Source organism: Rhineura floridana, chromosome 8, assembly GCF_030035675.1.
Source record: "Rhineura floridana isolate rRhiFlo1 chromosome 8, rRhiFlo1.hap2, whole genome shotgun sequence".
NCBI lineage: Eukaryota > Metazoa > Chordata > Lepidosauria > Squamata > Rhineuridae > Rhineura > Rhineura floridana.
In genome coordinates, this window is record NC_084487.1 from 25,444,447 (window position 1) to 25,463,025 (window position 18,579).

At 39.8% G+C, this 18,579-nt stretch overlaps 1 protein-coding gene across 8 annotated transcripts in view; it reads right to left on the reverse strand.

Annotated features, from left to right (window-relative positions):
- ERC1 (ELKS/RAB6-interacting/CAST family member 1) overlaps window positions 1-18,579 on the reverse strand; it is a 319,311-nt gene that overhangs the window by 94,546 nt on the left and 206,186 nt on the right. For all 8 annotated transcript variants that reach the window (XM_061638638.1, XM_061638637.1, XM_061638636.1 and 5 more), the window contains one exon: window positions 2,170-2,314. In XM_061638638.1, coding sequence (XP_061494622.1) covers window positions 2,170-2,314 — 145 coding nt within the window. The remainder of the gene's footprint in view (window positions 1-2,169; window positions 2,315-18,579) is intronic.

Sequence of the window (18,579 nt, forward strand, 5' to 3'; positions counted from 1 at the left end):
ATAAAGTAATGTTTATGAGATTTGATGATTAATTAAGATAACTACTGGAGGAAAGTGATTTTATAATATGATTTAAGAGACAGGATTGTTATATATTGTAGACCTATAACTGATTTGATATGTGACAAATGGGAAGTCAACATTTTATTTTATTTTATTTTTTTGTTTAATCATTTTTGTTTTGTTTTGTTTTTTGTCTTTGAATGTTTTATGATTTTGTTTTCTATGTTTTATGAAAATTTGAATAAAAATTATTAAAAAAAAAATAAAGTCCTACACAAGATGTACAAAACCTTTGGCCCTCCAGATGTTGCTAAACAACAAATCCCAACATCCCTGCCTATTGAACATGTTTGCTGGGGCTGATAGGAGTTGTAGTTCAGCAATATTTGGAGGGCCAAAGCTTTCCCGCACCTGCCTTAAACTATTTGGGACCAGGCGACCTAAGGGAGCACTTTCTTCTGTATCAACCTGCCCAGTGGCTAAGATTGTCTGATAAGGCCCTCCTGGCCGTGCTGCAACCAGCAGAAATGCATCTCATGTCAGATAAGGAAAAGGCTTTCGCAGTTGTGGTGCCTTCTGTATGGAATTACCTTCCCTCTGAACTAAGGCAAGTGCTAACAACAAAGTTGTTTTGGTGCTTGCTAAAACTCATTTTCTTAGGCGTTTTCTGGCCTTTAGGACCCATTGGTAGTATTTATTAATTTTACATTTGCCCTGGCCTATTGGCTGTTTTAATCTTTACTGTACTTTTAATTTTTTATTGTATAAAATCTCATGATTTCAAATTAAAGTATATAAACATTTTAAATAAATGAAATACACTACATTAATGCTTCAACTCAAACCTAAGATACTGTCCTACTCTAAAACATATCCAATAGATTTGGAGCTCAATACTCTTAAACATTTTCACATGGCAGAATTATGTTGGGTTTATCAGTTATTTATATTTCACCTTATTCACAAATGTTTCAAGGCGGATGACAATAGAAAAAATAATAAAACATTAAAGCACTAAACATAACACAATAAAAATATTAGCAGGCAGCAGAAAATGAATAAACTTCAAAACCTGAGTGAGTAAAAAGTCAATCACAAATGATGAGAAGCAGATATTTTAAACACACCAATTCAGATGCCATTAAAAGACTGAGATATGATAATGGATTCGCCTGGCACTGAGAAGATGACACAGGTGCCAGGGACACCTGCTTAAAAAGGGTATACTATAATTTGGGCACCACCACTTAAAATACTCTTTCTGTTGGTCACTCATCTAACATTAGAACTCAGGGGAACCTGGAGAAGAGCATCTGATGTGGAAAGAGGAAAAAGAGGGCCCAGGCTATTCAGGGGTTGAAAGGTCAAGGCCAGCACCTTAACTTAAGCCCCAAAACAAACTGGAAGCCAATGAAACTCTTTCAAAACTATGCTCATAGTTGCTAGTGTTTGTTAAAAGTCTCACTACTGCTTTTAGAAGCAGCTGAATTTGTCAGACACATTCAAGGGCATCCAATGTACAACATATTGCAGTAACTCAGTACGGATGTTTTCAGAGCATGGGTAACTGCGGCCAGACCATCTTTTTCCAAAGAGGGGTTTGGTGGTACACTAGCCAAAACTGGTGAAAGATACTGTGAGTTGACAATATCATGTCAGCATCCGGCAAAAATGTTTGACCAACCAGTACCCCAAGTGTAACATGGAGTATGATCTCATCCAGAACAAGCTCATTGTCACTTGTCTAAACTGATAGGTCATTCACATACAGCAGATCTGCCTTATCTAGACTGAGCTTTCGTTTTATCATCATACAGCTCATATGAACTTCAGGTACCTGTTTGATGTCCCAGTATAATAAAATGATCAACAATTAACTCTAGAACTTACTTCAGTCTTGTAAGTAAATATTAAGGGGACATATCTTTAACCGCATCAGAAACCATTATGGTTGCCTCAACCTTTGGTGTTTTCTCTTTCTGAGAAAGTTAGAGAGTTAGCCTCCATAGCTGAAAAAACTTATCAAACTGCTAGAGAAGCTGTCAGTTTTGGAAAGGTGTGGTGTGTGAGAAACTAGGTGTTGACGGAAGTAGTAGTCAGAGGCATTTGCCCTAGGCAAGCTGCAAATTCCATGGTGGACTTGCATACTGTCATACATTCTTGTACCTGTTGCTTCAGCTGTTGCACCAAACGGTCTTTCTCTCGTTTAAGTGCAGCTACTTCATCTTGGGTTTTTTTCTTGGACGACGACAGCTCCAACAGAGCAATGTTGGCATCTTTTTCACTAATGGCAGCTAGAAGGGCTTCTTGTCTGAAAAAGAACATGTGAATGACTTAATTGCATTTTCATTCCTTGACATCTAACTGTACCTGGTCTTGATTTTAAGTTGCTGCCATCTGTCCATCCTCCTCCTTAAAATAATGCTTTTCTATGGTAGCCACATGAATGCCAAGCTGCTAGATCAATCCAGCACCTAAGAGTGGTGTGGTGTTGGGGGCATTGTGGAAAATTAAAATGACGGGGGCTCCCAGACACAGCTCCTTAGCAGTCATTGAAGTGTGGTTGGTACTGTTTGCTTCTACCCTCAGGTAAGCTCATCAGGGGCCCCCATGACACAGAAGGGGGGGTCACCAGAGGGCACTTTGCTGAAGGTTCCTTCAAACCTGGAGTCAGGCCTGAGAGACCCCTCAAACCTCCTGTATGTGAAGTTGCTCCGCTCAATCCAAGCCACAGAGCAACCCATCCCAAATTAACCACTCCTATGCCAATTCCAAACAGATAATATAAACCCAAGTATCCCGTGTAAAAGTTTGAAACCAGTCCTCAGTTCAGGTGCGAACTCAAGACACTTGAAACTACATTTCTTCTCTGAACACCACAGTGATAAGCTGCTAGGCCATAAATGGAAACATTCTCCACAATAAAGGTAATGATGTAGCCACATGACATAATGCTATTCTTAAAATCTCTATAGAACCTTGGTAAGATATCTTAAAATCAAATAAATCAGTATTTGTGTTCTGATAGATACAATGCTTGATCCTCCTCTTATTTGCAAGATTCTCAGACTACAGAGTCATTGCTCATGGCTAAGACAAGAGATATTGAATGCCTTAATCTATATCCCCGCACTTTGGTCACTGCAACCCTAACACTGTGTCTAATGGTTCAGGCCCACTTTTATCAATTGTTTTTATATGATCACACAGCTAAGAATACAATGTTTTAAAATTCCTTGTGTTCCCCAGAATTAAACCCACAAGCTTCCTAACTGTTAGAGCCATATGACAATGGAACCAATTACCTAGATAGGTAGTGGGCTCTCTGACACTGGAGGCATTCAAGAGGCAGCTGGACAGCCATCTGTTGGGAATGCTTTGATTTGGATTCCTGCATTGAGCAGGGGGTTGGACGTGATGGCCTTGTAGGCCCCTTCCAACTCTACTATTCTATGATTCTAAGCTGTCACCTGGTACAGTAATTCTCTTGTTAAATACTATCTTCCATCTTCTTTCACTAAAGATGATAGGTCCAAAAATGATATTTTTTACTGGCTTTGTATTTGTACAAATACAGGTGGCTAACCTGTGGCCTCATGACTATGTTGAACTCCAACTCCCATCAACCCCAGCCAACATGACCAATGGCCAAGGATGATAGGAGTCATAGTACAACAACATCTGGAGAGCCACAGGTTAGCCACTGTTGATTTATACCTATATAGCCCACACTAGGTCTCAAGACAGGTATTGGAAAGAAAAAGCATTATCTTGTTTTCTCTGGCAAATGTGTAACCCAATATGGAAGTCACTATCCTGGGCTCGAATAAGAAAAAAACTGTAAATTAGTTTGTATAATTAACAGAATGCCAGCCTTTGGGTTTATCATACCATTTATGGACTAGGGAGTCTGAGTCACAAAAGCAGAATGGAGAGAAAAAACATGCTAAAATTGGCAGAAAGAAGAGAACGACTGAACACAGTCCAACCACATAAAGAAAAAGCATCATGCCATCCATGTTACATTTGAAATGGTACTGTCTAGTCTTGTAACATTCTGGGCAGATTCACACATGTCACTTGATATTTATAACTTGATTTGACTTGAAAGTATGAACTGCTGCCACTGAAAAGCACTGAGTTTCAGGTGGTGTTAAGAGATATGACAGCAATGTTAGCAACATTTGATCTGTGATAGCTGTTTCACAGATGTAAGTAATCATTTAAAGTTTCTGTGATTCAGTGATGATTGATGAGTATGTACAAGGTTTGCAGTTTTGGAAAGATCTTTTTAGAATAAATTATTTTAATATTGAAAGTCTATATCTATAGTTGTCAACTATATATTCTATGAATTGCAGTTTTATTCTACTATCAGAATATCATCACAATATTCAACTTGTAAAACATGATAGCAGCACAATCATTGTACTAATAATTCCTAGATAGAAATATAAGTGAGAGTGAATTATCTGAAGCCCTGCAATTGAAATGCTCTGATTTTTCACTAAAAGTGCAATCCTGCATACGTTTACTCAGAAGAAGGGATGAGGGAAAAATTCAATTCAGTTCACATTTAAAGCAGAATCTATAAAAGTTCACATTTAAAGCAGAATCTATCAAATCTACACTTTCTGAAACAGTGTGAGAACCAAAATGCAGCCATCCTTCAAAATTCGCACTTATCCAAATTTTGCAGTGCAGTTCTCCAACCAATGTTTACAGAAATGCATATATGAGGGGAAAGTGCATAAAAATGAAAGTGAAATAACAATTACAAAAATGGATTATATTATGAGAAATTGCTTGCAAAAATGTGTACATTTGTCAAAACTGCATTTAAAATGTGTTAACTTGAAGAAATTCACACTATAATGCTGAAGAATTTTCATCTGGTTTCTTTTAAAAAATTGTAAACTGCTGCAGAAATGTGGGGAACTTAATTTTAGATTGCAAGAAGGAGAAACTGAGAGAACAAACTGACAGGTCTTTCCATCCCTACTCAGAAATAAACCCTATTGTGTTCAATACAGCTTAATCTCTAGTGAGTGTGTTTAGGACTGTAGCAGTCACCTTCACTTTTCTGAACAAGCCATTCAGATCTTGACAGATCACAAAGTACATACAGAAATGTTGAGGGATTCCCATTTACAGATTCCCAGAGCATATTGCAAAAGCATTTTGGGATCTGGCTTCAGGGATAGATCTCCTAGTTAAAGGCTCATCCATGGGGCAAGACCACGTGCTGGTTACATTTCTCCCATTCCTGCTGCAGAATGACATGAATAAATCACTGGGCCGAGGTCACAGCAGTCTGATCATAAAGTGATTCATTGACCCAGCAGTGCCATCCCTCAGGACTATGTACTTTATTACAGTAAACCTCAGAACAAGATACAATTTCCTGTCTCAAGGAGCAGCTTTTAAATCAGGTCACCTGGACAGCCCTGCAACCACTGAGAAACAAAAGGCCTCAACCCTACCAGTGCTTCTTGCTGCTGGCCTGTGCTCACATCTGAGCTGCTTAATTTCAAACTAAATAGTTTCCGATGTAAACTACAGTGGTCCCCAAGGTGCTGGAGTAAACTTGCCAACACACTCTATGTTCTCCTTGTTCTAGATTTGTTATTTTCCCCATTAAATTAAAGAGACTGGTGTACTTTTTGTATGATTTTAAAAATAACTATACAGAACCAGAGAATGTCTAAGTGGCACAAAAACTTAAGAAGATCTGCTACACAGATCACAAGACTGCTATCAATCTGATTTTTTTAAATTAATCTCCATCATCTACAAATCAATACAAGAAACATTTTTGTCAATAACCCAGGTTGATTACTGCACAATTATCTTTTTCACAACGGTTATACTTCATAATTCTTTGATAAGTGATTACAATTAACGCTGACCAAATTTGGAGATCATTCAGAAACCGAAGACATAGGACAAGAATATTGACTGAACTCCAGGTAATTTTAGACTCACTAGTTTAACTTTCCTATGCTTGCAAAAAATATTTTACTGATTAGATATTGGGTTCAATAAAATGCAATGTATTTGACAATGACTCTGGTTTAATGCAAAAATGTAATCGTATATTGAGATTGTTTATGGTACAGAAATGATTAATGGAGTTGGAATGATGTCCAATGGCGCCTCAGAACCCAGATAACATAACTCACTGTCCTCATCCAACTCAAAATCCTCTTCATATATGATGCTTTTATAATAATTCCAACATACAGTAGCTATTGCCTTGAGAATATATTGGGGTTCTTTAAATCCCCCCATTATGTTGGATGTGAAATATTTCTGCCCTACTTCATTTCAATTTAGGGTTGACCTTAATGTAATTTTAATGAAACCTTTAAAAATTGTATGAATGTACTATCCCTTTACTGTAGAAGAATGCACAGAGAATGAAATGGCACAGTTTGAGGGGAAAGAAGTACATATTTTTATAGCTTTTGGAGGTTAGTTGCAACCCTTAACTGATAGGGGTGTTAAACGGGGTAGTAAGTGGTCTATGCTTCTCTTCTCAACTATCAAAGCATCCTACAAAACCATTGACTTTCTTGTAATACAGCAGTCATTAGGGCAGTCAAAGTTCACTACAAACCCTACCTAGGGGCTTAATGCTAATACCTTTCATGTGGTTCTAGAACTGCAAGTTCCTTAGACGACTGCCTTTGCATCTAACTGCAAAAAGAACAGTGTTCTCAAATATAGGCCAAAGCCCTTTTCCTTCCTGAAGACACAACAGAGGCCAATGCATGCTCAAAAGAGAGGTCATACCGAGGGGAGAGAAGTAATTAACTGCTTGACAGAAACAGGCAACTTCACAGAGAAGTCTGCCATCTACATTTTCTGTCCTGTACATCACTGTGGAAAAACTTTAAGGCTATCTTAAAATAGAATCAACAAATTCTTGAAAGCAAGAATGAAGTTCAGAGGAGCAATAAAGATAACATGAATGGTCTTGTCACAAAAATCTGTGAACACTGTGGCAATCAATGTCTTCATGCAGACCTAGCAAAAAAAAAACACCCCACACTGGCTGTCTTTGGGGTATATTTGTACCTCTATGAGATTTTCAGTTGAAGGATGGAAAGATAATTTTTTCTGTGTTGTCAGCACAAGTGTGCTTGACAATACCAAAGCACCTTAAGCCAAAAAACACTTATTCAGAGGAGGCAGAATTTTTCTGAGCTGGCCCCCTTCCCATGTATATTGAGCAAATAACACAATTTGCCCCCAGGATGTTTTGCTGGGGTATATTTGGACCCCACTGTATTTTGTTTCCAGAAGGAAAAATTGACCCATTGCAATCTGGGTTCAGGCCTGGTTATGGGACTGAACTGGCCTTGGTCGCCCTGGTCCTTCCGACCTTTATTGGAAGGACAATAAACTGAATCTGAATTCTAGCAAGACGGCGGTGCTGTGGGTTGGTGATTCCCAAATTCAGATTAATTGGTCAATTGCCTGCTTTGGATGGGCTTGTTCTCCCTCTGAAAGAGCAGGTTCATAGTCGGGGGATGCTTCTGGATCCATCTTTGTTGCTAGAGGCCCAGGTGACCTCAGCGGCTAGGAGTGCCTTTTACCAACTTTGGCTGGTAAGACAGCTGCGGCCATATCTGGACTGGGATAGCCTGGCCATTGTTGTCCATGCACTGGTAACCTCCAGGTTGGATTACTGTAATGTGCTCTATGTTGGGCTGCCCTTGAGGTTGGTCTGGAAGCTGAAGCTGGTGCAAAATGCAGCAGTGAGACTGCTCACTGGGGCAGGGTATTGCTGACAGGTCAACCCACTGCTGCAAGAATTGCACTGGCTGGCCATGAGCTACCAGGCCGAGTTCAAGGTTCTGGTTTTGATGTACAAAGCCCTATACAACTTGGGACCAGGATGCCTGAAAGATCATGTTACTCCTTATATATCCAGTTGATCACTATGCTCTGCAGGTGAGGGCCTTCTGCAGATACCATCTTATCAGGAGGTCCACACGTCAGAAGCAGACCTTTAGTGTAGTGGCACTTCCCCTTTAGAATTCCCTGCTTTTAAATGTTAGTCAGGCGCCACCTCTGTTATCTTTTTGGCTCCTACTGAAGACCTTCCTCTTTCAACAAGCCTTTTAAATAGGGACCTTATCCCAGTCTGCTTCTTGTTGGAATTGCTTTTAAGATGTTTTTAAACCTTTTTTAAAAAGATTTTTTACAGACGTTTTGTTTTAATATATTTTAATGTCTGTTTTTAAGATGTTTTAGAGTGCTTTAATGTTTTTGTTTGCCACCCTGAGCTCTTACTGGGAGGAAGGGCAGGATATATATTTAATAAATAATAGTAACAACAATTGGCTGAAATTTGGGGATGCTGTACAGATGACGGTTTGTGACAATATCTGACAACCCAGTAGGTCTGCTCATGTACAAATTATGCAATGAAAAGTGCACCTGGGTTCCAAGTATACCCCAGAAGTCTGTATGATTGCTATGTCAAACAGGAAAATGTGACTGGGACAGGGAAATTTTTTTGAAACACAAGCTTTCTAAAGGTGGAAACATTTTAAGAAATGAAACAAAATAAGTGAAGAAAAGACTGAGTAGGCTTTTCATGATAGGAAATAAAAACTCCCACAGAAGAACATAAGTTTTTAATTGTTTTTAGTTTTTTTAAAAAAATTGATATATTCCCCCCCCAGCTCCTTCAGGAGGAAGGGTGGGATATAAATTGAAACAGCAGCAGCAGCCTGCTGGTTCCAAAGATCTATCTCCTCCAGCATCCAGTTTCCAACAGTGGTCAGCCAAAGGCATCAGAAAGCTCCCAAACAGGGCATGGAGGCAACAGTTTTCTTCTGCTGCTTGTCACCAGCACATGGCATTCAGAAGTACATTGGATCTACATGTGGAGGTTCATTCAGTCATTAAGACTTATAGGCTCCTTCCCTAGCAACTGTGCAGAATAAATGCAGGGCAAATCCTGGAACCAAAAGGGAACCTGAGCAATTCGTTCCAATAAAAAGCAGTTTTAAAAAAAGTTATTGCACAACTCCATCTACATTTCAGATTTAACTCTCGAAATTGATATTCATGAGTTCATTAAGGTATTTCTATCTCAGAAGTTATGTCAGACTCAAAACAGATTCCAGTCCAACAGGTCACACATACTGAAACAATGTAATCTAGGCTCTAAAAAGTGGGTGTAAAAAATCTGACGCAGGTTAGGTTGAGGAATGTTCTTATCACAGGTTCTCTGTACATGGGGGAGTATGGAAAGACTAAAATAGTTCTAGTTACTCTGAGAAAATAAGGATTCTCCCAGAAGGGGTGTGTGTCATCAAGTGTTGTGTGTCTCTGTGTGTAGTTAAGAGCACGGGGTTCCATTTCTGTCTCAAAAATCTACACTGACCTCACGGTGACTATTCATAAAGCATCCCCAAAAGAGCTGTAAAATCTGCCTTAAGCCCAGGTGCTGTAATTGCTGTCTGTCAAAACAGAACTGTTTTCTCAGTAAACATTTCAAAGCGCCCAGTGCTAGGTTGATTAGTTTGAGGGTGGGCGGGTGATGGGAGTGGTGAATGAGGGACAGAATAAGACTGATGGCCTGTAGACACTGGGCTTTTATTTAGTTAAAGCACCCTAGAGAGACTCTAACTCCACAGTTTAGAGAGAATTCTTGCCTTTCTAGCAGCACCAAGCAAGCAACAGGAAGGAATTGTTACAAATAATGTCTGGGTTCCCTACATGGGAAATGTAAAGCAGTTCAGGAACAACACAATGTTACCAAGTGGAGTTACTGATCCTGCTGTTCCCAAAGCACCCAACTCTCAAAATGAGGTAATTCCTTTCAGCACAGAGTGGAAGACTTTTCCCACCATATTTCCATTCAGGAGCAAGAGAAAGTGTTTGCAGTTCAGTCTTTCACTTATTTCACTTATTTTATTCAAGTCTTTATTCAAGTTGTGTCCTAATTAAGTCCCTCAAATAATCTGAAGAAATAGCTCCTTTGGTGTAGCAAACGTATACAGGCCAACGTACAGCAAATGTCCACCAAACACTCGGATAATCTGCATTTAGTAGAGTGTGGGCCTTTCACATCTTAGCAAGTAACAAGCCACTGAGAACAGTAAGGGGTTTAAGGAAGGGGCAGTAGTGGGAGTTGGTGCTGAGTAAATGGAAACAAGCAGAACCTACAAAGAGGACTTAAAAGCTATTTTGATTCTTCAACATGCCCATTTATCTTCAGAGTAAAGCCATTCTAAGTATCTTTAGCAAGTGTTTAAACAGCTCACAAAGATTCACAATAATCTGCTTTGTACGGCCTGCTTTGCTGAGCTTTGTATCAAAGGCATAACCCATCTCTTTACAGTATCTGCACTTCTTAGGATGAGACTGCATCCACACTTGGAAGTGCTTAGGCACCACTGTAAAACAGGAATAAGCAACTAGCAGACAACCCCCCCCCCCTCCGGCAAGGTCTTCAATTACTAACCTCTGAACTAAATTCATCCCTAAGCACCTCAGCCATTTTCACACAAGCCAAGAGAGAGGGCAAAGGGCTTTTTAGGCCCTCTACCAAGTGCGCACACTGTTGGAGTTCCCTTTATACATCTCAGCTCTGCAGGTGGGGTAAAAGAAAAGAAAATGTCTGCAAGTCACTGAGGTACTTAGTGGGAGAAGTCTGTGAAAACTTCTGTTGCTTTTCAAGCTGTGTAAGGAAACAATTAAAGGACCATTTGTTACATGTATTGATTTGTTAACATTTCGATTGCTGTTTAAGGTATGCTTTTAAACTTGATTGTAAGTTACCTAGGCAATGCCCTGTGTTAGGTGACTAACAAACTAATTAAGATACCAGGCAGAGCTAAGTGTTGCTTGCTATTTATACCTTGTTCAGCAAATATAGAGACTGGCAATATGTACAACCTGACTAACTCGAATTAGACATAAGCTCTATCCCTGCTCTTCTATATCTATGCAAAGATGTATTATTCCTTTAAATACTGAATATCAATATTTGACATTTTTATCACACTTTTAATTGTTGAAATGCTCATCAGAGCCTCATTTCGTCTTTTCAAATAGCCCCTTCAGATCAATTTGGCAATTGTAGCAGGTGGTTGTGTTTACCTCTGCTCCCATATAATACCTTTTCAGTCTTTACTGGGCTCATAATACAAATATCCCATGCAGAAATTCTAAATATATTGTTATACTGGGTAAGACACCGAGTGGTTGGTAGTGTTGCTTATATACTCATTACAATATACACCTTACACATAAAGTGATTTTGGTGTCTCCAACTCATAATGAATCAATTAAAAATGTTTTAATTTTGGCAAGTTATAGCTGTCTAATCAAACATCAGTAATTCTTAAAACAAATTCACTGTAACTTGAATACAGAGTGCTTTAGAGTGAACTCCTTCTAATTTTGCCAATATTTAATCATGGACCAGTACACTGAAATTTTGAGAGTGTGCTGTTGGCACCAGTAACAATGGGGGTGTGGCATAACAAAAATGGCTGCCATGGGGGGCATGGCATAACACAAAATTAAAGAGAATACAGTCATTGCTGTGCCTCAGAAAACCTCGTGTTTACTATAGGAAGTCAGCTATGTCCTGCTGATCCTAATTGTGGAGATACAGATGTTGAAGGCGCAAGAATCCTGTTTTCTTCAATGTCAATCCTAAACAAAAGTTTAGGCTGCTATCCTGTACCCATTTACCTGGGAGGAAGCCCCATTAAACACAAAGAGACTTACTTCTGAAGTAAACATATATGCCATTGTATTGTAAGTTAAGAATACAGTGAATTCTTAATGAGTGCCTAGACAGCAGCTCCTGTACAATACAAGTCATGGTCAAGCCTCTTTGCAAACTTTTCCATTTTGCATTTGCCAGATGGGGAAGGGATTCTTTAACATCCACCCACAGTTACTGTGTAGTAGTATTTGCAGAAAATATCTTCTAGGAAGTACTTGATCTCAGATGAACCCACCACAAGAAATATGCAACCCAGTTGTTAGGAAAAAAGGAAAGATTGCTAGAAAACAAGATAGAAGCAGGAAAAAAGCACTAAAACGGAAGGGAACACAGACGTTCTTTAGAACCTCAGGGATTCCTATTGCCTGGTGTTCAAGCATCAATCACAGCCCTGACTTCACTGATAGGCTGGAGCAGCTGGGCTGGCTCATTTCACAGAAACTGCTTAGAAGAATACCTATACATTTTGCTTCATAACATCCTTTCTAGAAGGGCTTTTTTTTTTTTTTTTAAAGAAAGCTCAGAGTCTGGGGTATTTGCCTGGGGTGCCAAGGAAGGTCTTCCCAGGCGCCATGGTGCTACTGGCACCAGGCTGTTGACCTCCAGACTATGTTCACAGTCAACAAAAACATTGATAAAATTGCATTAGAGGTTAAAAACTCCTGTATCTTCAGAGGTGACAATAAGTTTACAAATCCTAGTGAATGGAGACTGCAATGCTATTGGCTTCCTTCCCTCACCAAAAAATAATTTGGGACTGAATTCAGTGCCTAGAATCTGAGGAAGAGAAATGTCTCCTCTAGTCCTGAAACTCTGAACTTATAGAAGGATCCTTAAGCCAAAAAGCAACCAGAGACCTGCCCAGGGCAACTGAGCTATTTTCCCAACTCCTAAGCCTTACAATTGTCTTAACCCCTCCCTGCTGATGTATTTCCGCTTTTGCACTGAAGGAGTTTTGGGCTATATAATAATTACATATGACATATAAAAAGTATCAACTAATACAAGCTAAAAGAAATATTATAATTTGCCTTTGGAACAATGATCCATGAATATTGAATACTTTCATATTTTGTTAAAAAAGATTATGCCTTTAACATTTTTGCTTCTCTGTCTAAAAACCATATTCCTAACTCTACCTGCAGACCAGAGTTAAAAATTGATGGATCCATTTGTTTTAAAAATAGCATATAGATACAGATGGACTTTTCTGTAATTGAATGGTAGCAGTACCTCATACAAAACTATTGGACTAGGAAATTTATTCATTTTTGGTGCAGGTGACTATAGACGACTATATGAGTATCAGAAGACAGGTTTGTAATGAATATTTGCTGCTCAGTGAAGGCATATATTGAAAAAATAAATAAAAACCTTAATATGTGTTGGCTTTTTTAGGAGACAATCAGGAACAGCAGTTTATTTACTGGTAGATTGGCTTGAATGCTTGGAGTACTTCCAAACATAATCTATATATATTTTATTTTAAAAACTAAACACTTTTCAATAATAGTACAGTGATTTCTTTTGGGGTGGAGGACGAAAATTATAAAAACAAACAAACATTGTGTAAGGGGACCCAGAAGTTGCTCATCAAGGAAAGAATAAAATATTTTGATTAATGGCTTTGCTGCCCTGGGGTCCTTTTAGGAGGAAGGGTGGGATTATTATTATTATTAACAGCAACAACAACAACGATGATGATGATGATGTACAAACTTAATCCATCATAGCTCCCCATTATCTCTAGAACTGGATAAAGTGTAAAAACGGTAAAATATATTACGGAAAATAAGTCTTCCAGTACCAGCAATGGCACCAAACAGTACAGAGATAATTTTATTTCCACTACAATGTTGACAGCTGGATTGTTGATACATTGTCACTTATTACACTGTACATGTTTATTTATAAAGCAACTAGAAGGCACCTCTGAGGTTTTAATATGGAATAATGTTTTAACAAGGCAAAAAATACAGAAAGCACAGTCTGGAAAAGAAACCCTTATTTCCATTTAAGATAGCATTCTTTCCCATGTTCTCACAGGCACATAGGTTATCTTTTAACTTAGGAAACCCTTAACAAGCCACAAATCATCAAATAGGATTTCACCCACACATACAATTTCACAATCGCGATAGATTCTTGAAGATGCATTCTATATATTACAATACCAGTGGGGTAGCTCACTAACTACAAATTTGAATAGGACTGTATGAGATTTTATCCACATTTCCTCCACCTGATAACTAAGTTCAATATGACTCTAAAAGAGTGTTTTAAACATGGCAGCTGTAATTTACAGAGACCGTGGACTCAATATGAGACTTTGCAACTCTAGCTCCACTGAAACCTTATCAGATCAAGACAGTCTGACACACTTGTATCTCTAACCTATACAGGCCACTCCTTCACAAGAAGGAAGCTGGGAACTTATTCATGGGTCACTTGTGGAAAACTAATTCTTACTGTTTGTATGAATAAGAACAGTTTTAAGTAGAAGCTACTCTGGATTAATCCTCGTAAAATAGTAGCTACTGCAATATGAAATACTGAATGTCCTAGTATGATGACAACAGGTTTCTTCAATCTAAAAATAACCCTTTCATAAATATTTTTCAAGGGTCTCAAAACCAGTTTTCAGTTCAGTATTAAGAATAAGCATTACATTTGCACCAGGGCTAACCTATGATTAATGTTAATCAGGGTTCCTATCTTAACCAGCATTGGAAAACAGGGTTTGAAGTGGGTTAGCAAACCCAGTTAGGAGGGAACTGTGTTAGCACTAAGCCTAGTTAGCGTTAGTGCAGAGAACAAGTGAAATCATGAGGAGGAAGAAGTAACTCATGATCACTACTGACAAAGGTCAATTCCATGGGCTGAAACCTCCCAGTCTGGGAGAGTAGGTAGCAACTCATTCCTCAAGTGGACTGGTTGTTGCCCATCCCACCCTTAAAGCAGGAGTGGGGAACTTGTGGCCTTCAGATGTTGTTGGACTCCAGCTTCCATCGCCCTTGATCACTGGCCATTCTTGCTGGAGCTGACGTGAGTTGTAATCTGACAGTATCCGGAGGACAGGTTTCCCCATTTGTGCCTTAGCGGCCCTCCTTTAAATTTCCTCCAAGGGAGGAGCTTGCAGGGAATTCACCATCACTCACCTTGAGCCACAAGTCCTTGTCTGAAATTAGTACTACAGGTGTCAGTTGTGACATGAAATAAAAGGCCAACCATCCTTGCCACACAGTAACAACTGACAGAAACTTGCTACAAGGAAGGAGAAAAACCCATTCCACCTGCCAATCAGGGAACACGGTAAAATTTGTCAAGTGGCAGCTAACTGAAATCTAAAGCAGGGGACAAACAATGCAACAGCAAACCACAGGCTATCATGGCATGTGTGCTCCTGCCCTGCAGCCTGCACAAGGCTGATGACAAGGGACGAATCAAATAGAAGGGTGATATGGTTGCTCTGGCACCCAAGCTGCTGTTCACTGAGTCTCCCAGTCTTCTTCTCAAGTCACAGATTGGGTCTGAGAATTATTGGTTCTTTGTTGAACTTTATATGCTAGAAGCACTGGTTGAAGAAGTGCATGAGTTGTTCTATTTTATTTTTAACATTTAAAATGAGCCAATTGTTGTCGTTGTTATGTGCCTTCAAGTTGATCACGACAAATGGCGACCCTATGAATCAGCCACTACGAAACCCTAATGAAAATGGAAATAGACTGCCTTCAAGTTGATCCCGACTTATGGGGACTCTATGAATAGGGATTTCATGGTAAGCGGTATTCAGAGGAGGTTTACCATTGCCTCCCTCTGAGGCTAGTCTTCCCCAGGTGGCTAGGGCCTGCTCAGCTTGCCACAGCTGCACAAGCCAGCCCCTTCCTTGTCTGCAACTGCCAGCTGGGGGGCAACTGGGCTCCTTGGGACTATGCAGCTTGCCCACGGCTGCACAGGTGGTAGGGCACATAACCCCTGAGCCACTCACTGTGGGGGTGATCTTTAGCTGGCCCTTGACACCCAGGAGACACGAGCAGGGATTTGAACTCACAGACTCTGGACTCCCAATCAGGCTGTCCTCCCCACTGTACCTATTTATGTATTTAACATTACTCATTATCAGTTGGGTAAAGGAACTTGGAGGATCCTCAATCCTGTCTCTAACTTAATTTTAAATACACTTCTAATGAGCAGTTCCACAAACAGTAGTGGTTAGTAGAGAAGTTGCTGGAGAAAGGGATGGTGGAGGATCAACTTGCATTAGTTGTTATTTAACAGTGATTCAGCTACAAGATCGTAAAAGAGATTGGTTGAGATTTTTATAAGTTCTGGCACCTGATTTCACTGATGTTGACCACTTGGCTCATAGTATTTAGATACCTGCATCTCAAGTTTTACTCTTACCTCCCCATGGAATTCCTAAGCTATTTGCACAGATTTTTTAGAACGAAAGCCATTTGCACAAGAAAATGAGTCATTTGGAAACTTGGGTAACTTTTCCCTACTGCCAATCAAATAAGTGAGTTACTTGTCAAGTATTAGCACTCCAGAGCTCAAATAATAATCAATGGATGGCTTAACAATCATTGCATTTTTTCAATAGGGAAGCTCGGAGGGTGGCACCAAGGGAGAGGGCCTTCTCAGTGGTGGCCCCCAAATTATGGAATGATCTCCCTGACGAGGTGCGCCTGGCTCCAACGCTGTTATCTTTTCAGTGCCAGGTCAAGCCTTTCCTCTTCTCCCAGGCATTTTAGCATGTGTTTTTAAATTGTTTTAATTTTTTAAAAATTGCTTTGAAAATATGTGTTTTAAATTTGTATACAGGAATACCCCGCATTAACATAAGCAACGGGACCAGAGCGTGTATGTAAAGTGAAAATGTACTTAAAGTGAAGCACCACTTTTTTCCCACTTATCGATGCATGTACTGCACTGCAATCGTCATATACGGGCATAACTGATGTAAATAACGCATTTATAACTAAAATAAACATAAAATAAAATAAAATAAACCCTTTATGAAAAAGGGTAAGCTTACCTTTAAAGTCAGCTGGCAGATGCGAAATGGATGAACGAAAATTTACATGTATTGTAGGAAGGATGAAGGAGAGGGAATATCTTCTACTTCATAAGTCGAGTCATCAAGAGCTAGATGCTTTCTTGCTGGCGATTTGGATGGACTACCTGAAGTAGGAGTAGGGCTTGGGGCTGATGTCGATGCTAGAGATGGACTTTCAGTGGATGTTGATGGTCTGGGAGATTGACTGGGCGCTGCTGCTGGCCTTTTACGAAAGCAGGTGTCTAAGGAGATTTGAACTGTAGCTCTTTTCTTTTCTCTGTAGATTTCTTTGTAACAGGCATAAGCCCCTGAAATGATAGCATTGACTTTGGAACTTCTTTCAAAGTCCCTATCATGCTTTTCAAAAAGAGCCATGGCGCTATCAAGATGACGGAAAGCTTCCAAGAGAATTTTTGAAGTTAGGCCTTCAGGCTGTTCTATGGTCTCATCCTCATCGGGCACATTTTCTTCTTCTCTCTCCTCTTCAAGTTCCAAAAGATCTTCATTGCTGACGGGTTCAGTATGGGACGCCATAAGTTCAGCAACATCTTCTGGCTCCACTTCCAGCTCTAACTGCCTTGCCATCTCTACAATATTTTCAGTAACATTAGCTACAGGATCTTCAAAGCCTTCCACATCATCAACAAACTGTGGGCATAATTTTTTCCAGGCCCCTTTCACTGTTGTTTCCTTGATGTCATTCCAAGCATCTCTTATAGTTTTGATGCAATCCAAGATGTTGTAGCTTTTCCAGAATTTCTTTAGGACTTCTTGCCCTGTCCCCTCTTCATTGTCTATTGCTGCAATACACTTACTGAAGGTTCTTTTCAAGTAGTTCAACTTGAAGGTGGCTATGACACATTGATCCATGGGCTGCATGAGTGAGGTGGTATTCGGTGGTAGGAATTCCACTCGAATGTTAGGGTTCAGTTCATCTAATGTTTGAGGGTGGCCAGGAGCATTGTCTACAAGGAGCAAAATGTTAAAAGGGATATTGTTGTCCTTGCAATAGGCTTTCACCTCTGGTACAAAGCAGGTGTCAAACCAATCTTCGAAAACGGCTGCAGTCACCCATGCTTTTCTATTAGACCTCCAATGCACTGGAAGTCTAGTTTTAACATAGTTCTTCAAAGCTCTAGGGTTTTCCCAATGATAAATTAGCATAGGCTTTAGCTTTAAGGTACCAGAGGCATTGCCACCTAACAGAAGGGTTATTCTATCTTTGGCTGCCTTGTAGCCTGGCATTGTTTTCTCCTCTCTTGCGATGAAGGTTCTTGCAGGACTCTTTTTCCAGAACAGCCCAGTCTCATCCACATTAAAAATTTGTTCCTTGGAGTAGCCTCCCTCTTCAATAATTTTGGCAAGGTCGCATGGATAGCTTTCTGCAGCCTCAGTATCTGCAGCAGCTGCCTCTCCTTGCACTCTGATGTTATGTAGGTTAGACCTCTTCTTGAACCTGTCAAACCATCCACGGCTTGCAACAAATTCGGCATCCTTCGCTGCCTCACCTTTCTTAGCCTTCAGGTCATTGAATAGGCTTAAGGCCTTACTTTGAATCATTGCCTGGCTTACAGGAACCTGGCGTGCAGTCTGATTGTCTATCCAAACTATTAAGAGTCTCTCCATGTCTGCAACAAGGCTATCCCTTTTTCTAATTTTTGTTGTGTTCACTGGTGTAGCACTCTTCACTTCTGCAAGAATTTTTTCTTTGCTCTTCATGACCGTGTTAACTGTAGCTCGAGTGAAGCCTAGCCTT